This window comes from Nerophis lumbriciformis, linkage group LG22 (assembly GCF_033978685.3).
Source record: "Nerophis lumbriciformis linkage group LG22, RoL_Nlum_v2.1, whole genome shotgun sequence".
Taxonomy (NCBI): Eukaryota; Metazoa; Chordata; class Actinopteri; order Syngnathiformes; family Syngnathidae; genus Nerophis; species Nerophis lumbriciformis.
In genome coordinates, this window is record NC_084569.2 from 43243461 (window position 1) to 43257458 (window position 13998).

Genomic DNA, 13998 nt, shown 5'->3' on the forward strand with positions numbered 1-13998 from the left:
GACCTGTCTCCCATTGAAAATGTGTGGCGCATTATGAAGCCTAAAATAGCACAACGGAGACCCCCGGACTGTTGAACAACTTAAGCTGTACATCAAGCAAGAATGGGAAAGAATTCCACTTCAAAAATGTGTCTCCTCAGTTCCCAAACGTTTATTGAGTGTTGTTAAAAGGAAAGGCCATGTAACACAGTGGTGAACATGCCCTTTCCCAACTACTTTGGCACGTGTTGCAGCCATGAAATTCCAAGTTTATTTGAAAAATAAAATAAAAATTATGAGTTTGAACATCAAATATGTTGTCTTTGTAGCATATTCAACTGAATATGGCTTGAAAAAAATTTGCAAATCATTGTATTCCGTTTATATTTACATCTAACACAATTTCCCAACTCATATACATATATATCAAGATCTGCATCAGTTTTGTCATGACTTATGTAGTTAGGATGCACACTAAAACATGAAAATGTTTCCATTGAGTTCACTTTTGCCAGTGGCTTTATTGATTTCGGTACAGAGAAACATAATATATTCTACTGCAGACCTCTCAAAAGCAAATGTTGACGGATGATTTCCTCCGAGGGATTGACAGCGTGACACAAGAGCGGCGGCGGTGAGCAACAGTTTAAGTGTGACAAAACATCAGCATAACGCCTGTGCAAACTCTCCATTTTTTTTTTTCTTTTTGAAATGACGTGATTTCCTAGAAAATTGCACAGTGTCTCTCGAGTGTATAGACAAATGTGCAGTGACTCACGACTTGAGTTTGAGAAGAGCTGATATATATTTGAAGTCAACAGCAAACTTTGTGTCACACTTTAGAGATGGCCGTCAACAAGGAGCCAGTCAGACCCACGCAGGACGCCAGAGCCAAGATGAAGCAGTTCACTAACCCCTGAGGATGTTGTGATAATAAATAAACATATCAATATGTTTGCTACCTTTACATAGACCGTATTTCCCGGACTATAGGGCACACCGGATTATAAGATGCACCGCAGATGAATGGTCTATTTTTCATCTTTTTTCATATATAAGATTATAAGGATTATAAATAAAGATTAAACATTGTTTTTAAATGTAAAAGACTTCCTTATGGTCTACATCAGTGGTCCCCAACCTTTTTGGAACTGCGGACCGGTCAACGGTGGGGGGCGGGGGGTATTTTTTTATTGTTTTTGTCATAAAAACATACAATCATGTGTGCTTACGGACTGTATCCCTACAGACTGTATTGATATATATTGATACATAATGTAGGAACCACAATATTAATAACAGAAAGAAACAACCCTTTTGTGTGAATGAGTGTAAATGGGGGAGGGAGGTTTTTTGGGTTGGTGCACTAATTGTAAGTGTATCTTGTGTTTTTTATGTTGATTTAATAAAATTAATAAAAAAAAAAAAAACTAGTCCTAATTGTCCCAATACGTTTGTCAAGTTTTAGTGCAGTGTCCCAATATTTTTGTCCAGTTTTCGTCGTAAGTGTCCCAATACTTTTGTCCAGTGGTAATCCGAAGTGTCCCAATACTTATGTCAAGTTGTAGTCCTAAGTGTCCCAATACTTTAGTCCAGTGTAGGTGTCCCAATACTTTTGTCCAGTGGTAGTCCTAAGTGCCCCAATACTTTTGTCCAGTTTTAGTCCTAAGTGTCCCAATACTTTTGTCAAGTTGTAGTCCTAAGTGTCCCAATACTTTTGTCTACGTTGAGTCCTAAGTGTCCCAATACTTTTGTCTACGTTGAGTCCGAAGTGTCCCAATACTTTTGTTCAGTGGTATTCCTAAGTGTCCCAATACTTTTGTCAAGTTGTAGTCCCAAGTGTCCCAATACTTTTGTCCAGTTTTCGTCCTAAGTGTCCCAATACTTTTGTCCAGTGTTAGTCCCAAGTGTCCCAATACTTTTGTCTACTTGCAGTCCTAAGTGTCCCAATACTTTTGTCCAGTTTTCGTCCTAAGTGTCCCAATACTTTTGTCTACTTGCAGTCCGAAGTGTCCCACTACTTCTGTCGAGTGTACTTACCTTGTCTGCATTGTGTGGGCACACTGGTGCTTCCAGCTTGTAAGCAGCCATCTTAAAAAAACAGCAGCGCAGCAGCATCAGCGCAGCGGCTCTTTGAAGGCTCATAAAATCAAAACCGGAGCAGTTAAAATTATTCTTGTGCGGCCCGGTACCAATCGATCCACGGACCGGTACCGGGCCGAGGCCCAGTGGTTGGGGACTACTGTTCTACATAACATGTAATGGTGGTTCTTTTGGTCAAAATGTTGCATAGATGATGTTTTACACATCATCTTTGAAGCTAGCGCTGTGGAAGGCGGCTGCATTTCCAGTAGCTATGCAGTTCTAGATCTTTAAACTTATCTTTTATTATTATTTAATAGATCTTTTGAACTTATCTTTTCTCTTTTTTATGTTTTCCATGAAGACATAGTGAATGTCTGTACATATCCAATGGATACTTTGGGCAGTTCTAAAAGACCAGGAGCCAGCTTGCTTTCTTATCCGAGAGAGGAGCTGCTCACTTTGAAAACAACGCTGCGTGCTGGGATACGACATTCCATTCCAGCGGAGCTGAGGAAGAATCCTCGGGGCTGCAGAGCGGGGGCTAAGCTAAAGGCTAAGCGAGAGGAAAATCCACGGCGCTACAAACCATCCATTCCTTCCGTCATCAAGGGGAACGTGAACTCGCTGCCGAACAAGATTGACGAGCTTCATGGACTAAAAAACCGGCATGCATACCGAGAAAGCAGCCCGTTTATCTTCACAGAGACGTGGCTAAACCACCTGGTACCAGGATGCTAACGTGGACCTGCAGGGACTCACCGCAGTGAGAGCTGACAGAGACACTCAAGCAAAGGTGGGGGGGCTCATCATATACGTTGAAGGGGAACATTATCACAATTTCAGAATGGTTAAAACCATTAAAAATCAGTTCCCAGTGGCTCATTATATTTTTCAAAGTTTTTTTCAAAATTTTACCCATCACGCAATATCCCTAAAAAAAGCTTCAAAGTGCCTGATTTTAACCATCGTTATATACACCCGTCCATTTTCCTGTGACGTCACATAGTGAAGCCAACACAAACAAACATGGCGGAAAGAACAGCAAGCTATAGCGACATTAGCTCGGATTCAGACTCGGATTTCAGCGGCTTAAGCGATTCAACAGATTACGCATGTATTGAAACGGATGGTTGTAGTGTGGAGGCAGGTAGCCAAAACCAAATTGAAGAAGAAACTGAAGCTATTGAGCCATATCGCTTTGAACCGTATGCAAGCGAAACCCACGAAAACGACACGACAGCCAGCGACACGGGAGAAAGCGAGGACGAATTGGGCGATCGCCTTCTAACCAACGATTGGTATGTGTTTGTTTGGCATTAAAGGAAACTAACAACTATGAACTAGGTTTACAGCATATGAAATACATTTGGCAACAACATGCACTTTGAGAGTGCAGACAGCCCAATTTTCATCAATTAATATATTCTGTAGACATACCCTCATCCGCGCTCTTTTCCTGAAAGCTGATCTGTCCAGTTTTGGAGTTGATGTCAGCAGGCCAGGGAAGCTAGGGTCGATATTCTTCTCTTGATCATCTTCGGTGGCATAAGGGACGGTGTGAGCCAAGACATCCAGGGGGTTTAGCTCGCTCGTCTGCGGAAACAAACTGCCGCCATTGCTTGCCGTGCTACCGAGGTCCTTTGTCCCTGAATTGCTCACACCCTCCGGCAGATTCAATGGGGGTCTGGCGGCAGATTTCTTTGACTTTATGGTTGTAAATGCATCTGCTTTGAGTGTCGCAGGATATCCACACATTCTTGCCATCTCTGTCGTAGCATAGCTTTCGTCTGTAAAGTGTGCGGAACAAACGTCCAATTTCTTGCCACTTTGGCATCTTTGGGCCACTGGTGCAACTTGAATCCGTCCCTGTTCGTGTTATTACACCCTCCGACAACACACCGACGAGGCATGATGTCTCCAAGGTACGGAAAACACTCGAAAAAACGGAAAATAACAGAGCTGATTTGACTCGGTGTTTGAGAAAATGGCGGATTGCTTCCCGATGTGACGTCACGTTGTAATAGTAAGGCGTTTAATTCGCCAAAATTCACCCATTTAGAGTTCGGAAATCGGTTAAAAAAATATATGGTCTTTTTTCTGCAACATCAAGGTATATATTGACACTTACATAGGTCTGGTGATAATGTTCCCCTTTAACAATCACTGGTGTAACCCGGGACACATCTCCGTGAAGAAAGTCTTGTGTTTCCCGGACCTGGAGCTACTAGCTGTTAGCCTCCGGCCAAACTATCTGCCGAGGGAGTTCAGTCACGTGATCTCCTTCTGTGTTTACATTCCCCCGAGGGCTGATGCAGCCAATGTATGTGAGATGATCCACTCCATCACATCAAGGCTACAGACAAAACAGCCTGAAGCTTTTTTCATCATTTCTGGGGACTTCAATCATGCTACTTCGGACTCAACGTTAGCTGCTTTTGACCAGGCTGTGGATTGTCCCACGAGAAACACCAGGACAATTGACCTGCTGTATGCTTATGTCAGGGATGCATACAAGGTCACACCCCTCCCTCATTAGGGAAGTCTGACCACAATCTGTTCATCCATCCATTTTCTATCGTTTATTCCCTTCGGGGTCGCTGGAGCCTATCTCAGCTACATTTGCAGCCAAAATACACCCGACTGGTCCAAAGACAGCCTGTTAACACTTGCTCTGCGAGGAGGTGGTCCTCAGGGACTGCTACAACACCACAGACTGGGATGTGCTGCTTCCACATGGTGAGGACATTGATGGGCTGACTCACTGTCTCACAAATTACCTCAACTTCTGCGTGGACGTGACATGCCCTGCTAAGACTGTTCAGTGCTACCCTAATATCAAACCCTGGGTAACACAGGAGGTTAAAGTTGTCAAGAAGAAAGCTGCCTTCAGGAGTGGAGACAGAAAGGCAATGAGAGCAGCACAGCGGGAGGTAAAACGACGCGTGAGAGGGGTAAAGACAGCTACAGGAAGAAGCTGGAGCAGAAGCTGCAGCAGAACAACATGAGGGGAGGTCTGGGAAGGTGTGAAAACCATCACAGGCCACAAGACAAAGATCAGAGCAGTAGGGGGGACAATAGAGAGGGCCAATGAGATGATTAACTTCTTCAACCGGTTCAACCAGCCCGTGTCTTCCTCACCCCCCACTCCTCATCGTAGCCACCCCCTCTTCTTCTCCCCTCAACACACCTCCCCCCAGCCTTTGCAGCACCCCCTCCTCTTTCTCCTCTTCCTCTTCCACCACCTCTACGCAGACATTAGTCATCTCTGTGGACCAGGTCAGATGTCAATTGAGGAAGCTACATCCTAGGAAAGCAGCAGGCCCAGACAAGGTGTACCCCCTGTGCTGCAGAACTGGGTGAACCACTCCAGTGGATCTTCAACTTCAGCCTGCAGCTGGGGAGAGTGCCCACCCTCTGAAAGATGTTGTGCATCGTTCCAGTTCCCCCCAAAAAACTGCCCCAGTGAGCTGAACGACTACAGACCAGTGGCGCTCACCTCTCATCTAATTAAGACAATGAAGCGGCTCTTTCTCAGCCTCTTCAGACCACAGGTGCAACATGCCCAGGACAGCCTGCAGTTTGCGTACCGGGCAGGCGTTGGTATGGAGGATGCTATCCTTTACCTGCTGCACCGAGCCCACTCACACCTAGATAAAGGAAATGGCACTGTGAAGATCCTGTTCCTGGACTTCTCGAGTGCCTTTTAATAATATCCAGCCCCGCCTTCTCCAGGACAAGCTGGACAGAATGCAAGTGGACCCCTGCCTGGTTGCCTGGATTTCAGAGAAGAGGACTGTGGAAAAACTAGTGAGCATCATGGATGATGCCAGTCACCCTCTGCATAGCGGTATCAGTAGCCAGAGGAGCCTGTTCAGTGCTAGACTGCTTCATCCCAAGTGCAGGACTAATGACTAAAAAACTCCTTTGTCCCACACACTATCAGACTGTACAACTCATCTCTAGGAGGGATAGGGGGTACTAGGATGACAGTAGATGCAAAACATTAACAATACTTAAATAAACTGCAACAAAAAACAGTGCAATACTTGTTCATAACATGGTCACTACTGCCTAGTTTCTCTTAGTTATATTCTTATTTTCACTGTTATATTTTAATTCTTGTTGTTGCTCTTTATTTGTATTTTTATTGTAATATTTTCTATTTTATTTCCATTTATACCCCCATTATTTACTTTTTTAATTCGATCTAAATTCTGTACACTGCTTCTGGAATTTAAATTTTCCTGAGGGAACTCTCCTGAAGGAATCAATAAAGTACTATCTATCTATCTATCTATCTATCTATCTTCAAGTCCTTTTCTGACAGTCGCTTCAGGATGCGCCGTTTTGTGGGCGCTCTTATTTACGTGCCTCCACTTGGACAGCATCTTCTCCCCGTCATCTTTGTTGTAGCGGTGTAGCGTGCAAGGACGGGGGTGGAAGAAGTGTCAAAAGATGGCGCTAACTGTTTTAATGACATTCAGACTTTACTTCAATCAATATTGGAGCAGCATCTCCTCATCCGGAAACAACAACAAATGTGTCCCGTGAAAAAACGTCTGTCCGGAACTCTCTAATAACTAAAGTTCCTTAGGTGAATAATGTGAACTCACTACACCGGTATGTTTTAGTGCTTTCATGGTGAGTTTACTGACATATATAAGTAAGAACTTTACACTACTTTATATTAGAAATAGCAACAGTGGAGGATGAATGTCCTACAACAAGAAAATAGAGAAAAAAAAGAAGCTTATCAACTACGGTGTCGGCATGGACTACAATGGTGGATTCGCGCAATTTTTCAGGACTTATGCATACCCCAAATACAGATCAGCAGGTACCAGAAGGTAAGACAAGTTGTTTTTGCATAATATTGCGAAACAAAACGGCAGATAATGTCTTACCTTATACACACACCATAATAATACTCCTATGTTGAAGCACATTACAATCCATAAAGCGGTGTGGCTTCATAGCTTACCAAAGTCCTACTAAAACATTTTGATAGATTTTTGAGTGCCGTGTGTAATGTTCTATATTTTCAATGGAACATATGGTTGGTGTTGGTGTTGTTTACCTGAGTCATATTGCAATCTACACGTATCTCTTATGTTTGACTGCCATCTACTCGTCACACTTATCATTACACCATGTACCAAATAAAATTGCTTCGAGGCCGTTAAGCAAAACCATAATTATTCCGTACATTAGGCGCACCGGGTTGTAAGGCGCACTGTCTAGTTTTGATTTAAAAAAAAGTGTGCCTTATAGTCCGGAAAATACGGTATGTATTCATACTTGTGTGTTTTTACCTTAATCTCCCGGAACACCAGGCTTCCCCACAGTGCTGCAACCAGGCCGTACCCCTGTTGAGGACAAGCGCTATCAGCAGAGCACAGCATTTTCCTATTAAAATCAAGCTTTGCAATTATGAATCGTGCCAGTGCTTTTCTTGGAGTTTAAAATGGCGCATTAAACAGAGTCACGCATTGTCAAATGCCGTGTGAGAGAAGAGCAGCAGCGGGCTGGCAAACAGCACCAGTGCCGCTGGAGGATTTAGATAGAAGGGTTGCAGATGAAAAATGTAAACATAAAACAGTTGGGGAAAAAAAAAACAACATACACCATTTACACCATGATTTGTTTATTTTGAACGATTGGCCTACCATGCTGCAGCCTGCATAAACAAACTCCGCTGCTATTAACAAATCATTAAGTAAAGATTAAAACAAAGTGTTACACAAAATAACATGTGTTAGTGTAAAAGAAAATAGTGCCTTTGTATAACCAAACAAAAAGCTAAATTACAAATTATTTAAAAGGGAATTGCACTTTTTGGGGTGAAATGTCATTAGCAATCTTTATGGAAGAAAAAAACATGTTTCCTTTTTTATGCTTTCTAACTCGTAAATAAACATTAGCATAAGTTAGTTAAAAATGGATGATATTGAGAATCACTCTGTTCCGCCTATAAAGTTGTATATAAATGCTGTGAGTATATATGTCATGTAGTAACATTCATAATAACATGTAATATGTACATGATGTAAGTATAAGTGTCCAAGGCATGGCGTTGAAGTGCATCCGGCAGTGGAGGCTCTTCTTTAGGGGTCTTGGGGCACTAGGAGGTTAACCCCTTAACTACTGTTACACCAGGTGGCCCTTGGCAAAGGCCTAGTACCTGACTGCCCCCTAGCCAGGGATACGGCGAAGACCCACTGCCTTGTGGGTAAGTCTAGGAAGACAAAGGCTAGGGGAGCACACCCTGAAAGAAAAGCAATTTGGTTGGCGGCACACGGCAGGCGGTCCTCCAAAAAACTGGAGCTCAGGTAGCCTCCTGCAACTGTGGAAGAGTGCCGGTCGTCCTGGGTTCCCCTTGCCACCGGATCCCACCCTCTCACAGTGAAGAAGTGCTGCTGGGACATGCGCACCCCCAGTGGCACTTTAAACAAGCTCCTCTGCGCAGGTATTCGTCTATGCCTCGGTGAGACCAGCTACCGGAAATTAAACAAAGTCTGGTGGCGATGGGGTGTCTGATAACGGGAGCAGGTATGAATGCACCGGAAGCTCCTAGTCAGAACCTGCACACCAGCGGTACAGGGCTATCTATGGTCACTAGTAGCTGAAATTGAGCGGCAGCTGCTCGCCCCTGTACGCCTGAGCAGCCCTATTTAGGATTGCATTGCTCACCCCAACTGGGGAAAGGCCTAGAAAAGGTGGCCCAAACATTGCCCACTCAAAACCATCCTGGACAGGCTGCCGCACCTGTCGGGAATTCCACTCCGCGGTCAAAATAAAGCAAAACTGGCATCATGGAACATAAGGACACTCCTGGACACTAGCGTTACCACTGATAGACCCCAGCGCAGAACTGCACTCATTGCAGCGGAACTTAACCGCTACAATGTTGATATTGCTGCACTTAGTGAAACCAGACTCCTGGATGAAGGATCCCTGAAGGAAGAAGGGCAAGGTTACACTTTCTTCTGGAAAGGATACCCTCCAGAAGGGGAGCATCAGCACGGTGTGGGACTTGCAATAAAAAACAGCCTCCTACCAAAACTCCCAGAAGCACCGGTTGGCATAAGTGAAAGGCTCATGTCACTCAGGATCCCTCAGGCTAAGAAAAGATATGCCACCCTTCTTAGTGCCTATGCACTGACGCTACCATCAAAGGGAGATGTTAAAGACCGCTTCTACCGGGCATTAGATGAGGCCCTCCGTCGCACACCTAAGGAGGACAAGATCTTTTTGTTGGGTGATTTCAAAGCCAGAGTGGGGAAGGACAACAAGGTGCGGAGTGGTGTTATTGGCAGGCATGGCATTGGACAAGCCAATGCTAACGGCCTACGGCTGCTAAGCCTCTGTGCTGAGCATGACTTGACCATCACAAACACCATCTTCCAACTAAAAAATAAGCACAAAACATCCTGGATGCACCCACGCTCCAAACATTGGCACCTGATTGATTACACCATTGTGAGACGCTCAGACATAAAAGACGTATCACTAACTCGTGCAATGAGAGGAGCTGAGTGTTGGACCGACCACCGGCTCATCATAACCAGGCTCCGGGTGCAAGTACGCCCTGCTATCCATCTTCAAAAGTCAGGGAAGAAGAGGCTTGACTGTACCCGGCTAGCAGATCCTATGGCTCGGGACAATCTCCGTCTCTCTCCGGCCAAAAACCTGGAAGACATCGAGCATATTCTGGAGAGTAATGACTCCATTGACGACAAATGGACCTCTATCAGCTCCAGGCTCTATGAGGCAGCATCCCAATTCATTGGCTATACGCGCAGAAAGCATCAGGACTGGTTTGATGACAACACAGCCACAATAACCACCATGCTTAAACACATGCACACAGCACACAATGTTGTACTCAACAACCCCACTTCAGCTGTGCTCCGACAGCAATGGCAAACATCCATAAGGGAGGTGCAGTCAAAATTGTGTGCCCTGAAGAATGAGTGGTGGATATCAAAGGCAGCTGAAATACAATCTCATACCAACAAAAATGATATGCACAACTTTTACGATGCAATGAAAGCCATCTACGGCCCAAGAAACGGCTCTGTCTCCCCGCTAAAGTCTAACGATGGTACAACCCTCATAAAAGACCAGAAGCTCATCACCAAAAGATGGGCAGAACATTTTGAAACTCTGCTAAATCAGCCCGCCCCAACAGACCCCTCAGTTCTGGAGGAACTACCTGACTACCCAACCATCCATGACCTTAACCTTCCATCAACCTTTGGAGAGGTTAAGAGTGCAATAAGGTCTCTGAAAGACAACAAGACCCCTGGTCCTGACAGCATCCCTGCAGAGATCTTCAAGCAAGGAGGCTACCTTTCCATCCGAGCCCTTTTCCTTGTCATCAGCAAAGTGTGGAAGCATGAAACTGTCCCTCAGCAGTGGAGAGATGCCAATATTATCACCATCTACAAAGGCAAGGGGGACAAGTCCCTCTGTGGCAACAGTCGTGGCATTTCACTTCTGGCTGTTGCTGGTAAAGTCCTGGCTAAAGTCATGCTACACAGGCTGGTGAACAACATCACAGAAGACCTGTTGCCGAACTCACAATGTGGTTTCAGGAAGAACAGGAGCACTGTGGACATGGTGTTCACAACACGGCAGCTTCAGGAGAAGTGTAGGGAGCGGCACCAGGACCTCTTTGTTGTTTTCATTGATCTGTCGAAGGCTTTTGACACCGTCAACAGGGAGCTTCTCTGGAATATCCTCCTGAAGTTCGGCTGCCCACAGAAGTTTGTCAACATCCTATGGCAATTCCATGAAGGGATGATGTCACGTGTGACTATTGGCGGCCAGGAATCAGAACCCTTTAAGGTGTACACCGGTGTACGCCAGGGACGTGACCTTGCTCCAGTCTTGTTTAATATCTTCCTCCAGTGTGTGACACTGCTGCTCCATGAGAGGATCAAGGAGAGCAGTGGCGTTACCGTCGACTTCCGACTTGACGGAAACCTGTTTAACATCCGGAGGCTCCAAGCAGTCACAAAAGTCACACCAGTGCAAGTCATTGAACTCCAATACGCAGATGACTGCGCAGTTGTGGCCCACACACCGGAAGCGCTGCAAGCTACCCTTTCAGCCGCTGCAAGTGCTTATGGCAGACTGGGCCTCTCTGTCAACGTGGCAAAAACCGAGGTAATATGCCAGTGGGCATCCACTCCTCCACCAACCTTCACCATCGACAAACCACTAGCAGTATTGGACTCTTTCAAATACCTTGGCAGCTTTCTCTCTGACGATTGCAGTATCGACAGGAAGGTTAAAAACCGATTCAAGCAGGTGTCAGTATCTTTTGGCAGACTCAGGGGAAGGGTCTTCCAGAACAAAGACCTTAAGCTACATACCAAGGTAGCGGTCTATTTAGCTGTGGTCATGACGACCCTCCTCTACAGCTGTGAAGCGTGGACCCTGTACAGCCGCCACCTCAGGATGCTGGAGGCCTTCCACATCAGGTGCTTACAATGCATCCTGGGGATATCCTGGAAGGACAGAGTCCCCCACACTGAAATACTCTGCAAGACCAACTGCACCAGTGTGGAGGCTACAGTCACCCAGCGCCAACTTCGCTGGCTGGGCCACGTTATCAGGATGCTAGAAGAACGCTTACCACGCAAATATAATAACATGCAATATATACATGATGTAAGTATATATGTCATGTAGTAACATTCATAATAACATGTAATATATACATGATGTAAGTATATATGTCATGTAGTAACATTCATAATAACATGTAATATATACATGATGTAAGTATATATGTCATGTAGTAACATTCATAATAACATGTAATATATACATGATGTAAGTATATATGTCATGTAGTAACATTCATAATAACATGTAATATATACATGATGTAAGTATATATGTCATGTAGTAACATTCATAATAACATGTAGTATATACATGAAGTATATATACATGAAGTATATATATATATATATATATATATATATATATATATATATATATATATATATATATATATATATACACACACACACACACACACACACACACACACACAGGTAAAAGCCAGTAAATTAGAATATTTTGAAAAACTTGATTTATTTCAGTAATTGCATTCAAAAGGTGTAACTTGTACATTATATTTATTCATTGCACACAGACTGATGCATTCAAATGTTTATTTCATTTAATTTTGATGATTTGAAGTGGCAACAAATGAAAATCCAAAATTCCGTGTGTCACAAAATTAGAATATTACTTAAGGCTAATACAAAAAAGGGATTTTTAGAAATGTTGGCCAACTGAAAAGTATGAAAATGAAAAATATGAGCATGTACAATACTCAATACTTGGTTGGAGCTCCTTTTGCCTCAATTACTGCGTTAATGCGGCGTGGCATGGAGTCGATGAGTTTCTGGCACTGCTCAGGTGTTATGAGAGCCCAGGTTGCTCTGATAGTGGCCTTCAACTCTTCTGCGTTTTTGGGTCTGGCATTCTGCATCTTCCTTTTCACAATACCCCACAGATTTTCTATGGGGCTAAGGTCAGGGGAGTTGGCGGGCCAATTTAGAACAGAAATACCATGGTCCGTAAACCAGGCACGGGTAGATTTTGCGCTGTGTGTAGGCGCCAAGTCCTGTTGGAACTTGAAATCTCCATCTCCATAGAGCAGGTCAGCAGCAGGAAGCATGAAGTGCTCTAAAACTTGCTGGTAGACGGCTGCGTTGACCCTGGATCTCAGGAAACAGAGTGGACCGACACCAGCAGATGACATGGCACCCCAAACCATCACTGATGGTGGAAACTTTACGCTAGACTTCAGGCAACGTGGATCCTGTGCCTCTCCTGTCTTCCTCCAGACTCTGGGACCTCGATTTCCAAAGGAAATGCAAAATTTGCTTTCGTCAGAAAACATGACTTTGGACCACTCAGCAGCAGTCCAGCTCTTTTTTTTCCTTAGCCCAGGTGAGACGCTTTTCGCGCTGTTTCTTGGTCAACAGTGGCTTGACACGAGGTATGCGGCAGTTGAAACCCATGTCTTTCAAGCGTCTCTTGGTGGTGGATCTTGAAGCACTGACTCCAGCAGCTGTCCACTCCTTCTGAATCTCCCCCACATTTTTGAATGGGTTTTTTTTCACAATCTTGACCAGGGCGCGGTGATCCCTATCGCTTGTACACTTTTTCTGACCACAGTTTTTCCTTCCCTTTGCCTCTCCATTAATGTGTTTGGACACAGAGCTCTGAGAACAGCCAGCCTCTTCAGCAATAACCTTTTGTGTCTTTCCCTCCTTGTGCAATGTGTCGATGGTTGCCTTTTGGACAGCTGTCAAATCTGAAGTCTTCCCCATGTTTGTGTAGGCTTCAGAACTGGACTGAGAGACCATTTAAAGCCCTTTGCAGGTGTTTTGAGTTAATCAGCTGATTAGTTTGTGGCACCAGGTGTCTTCAAAATTTAACCCTTACACAATATTCTAATTTTGTGACACACGGAATTTTGGATTTTCATTTGTTGCCACTTCAAATCATCAAAATTAAATGAAATAAACATTTGAATGCATCAGTCTGTGTGCAATGAATAAATATAATGTACAAGTTACACCTTTTGAATGCAATTACTGAAATAAATCAAGTTTTTCAAAATATTCTAATTTACTGGCTTTTACCTGTATATACATTGTCTTTATAATCAGTTTTGTCATTTAACATCAATTAACATTGATGTTCATCAACATCTAACATTGTCACGTTATCGATGGGAAAATTCATTTTTAGACAGTATGATTGGCCTGAGTGGCTAGGAGACACCGAGAGTAACAAGCGGTAGAAAATGGTTTGGAAAGGAAAGATAAAAAAAAAATAAAATAAAATAAAATAAAATAAAAATTTTTTTTTTTTTTTTTACTTGGGACTTCCTGTGGGCCG

At 43.9% G+C, this 13998-nt stretch overlaps 1 protein-coding gene across 1 annotated transcript in view; it reads right to left on the reverse strand.

Moving 5' to 3' along the window:
* Window positions 1-485: 485 nt before the first annotated feature.
* Window positions 486-13998, reverse strand: part of LOC133615040 (transmembrane protein 144-like) — a 47578-nt gene continuing 34065 nt past the window's right edge. The window contains exons 11-12 of the mRNA XM_061973376.1: window positions 7377-7430; window positions 486-895 (exon numbers count right to left, since the gene is read on the reverse strand). Of these exons, the coding sequence (XP_061829360.1) occupies window positions 812-895; window positions 7377-7430 (138 nt within the window). The 3' untranslated portion in view covers window positions 486-811. The remainder of the gene's footprint in view (window positions 896-7376; window positions 7431-13998) is intronic.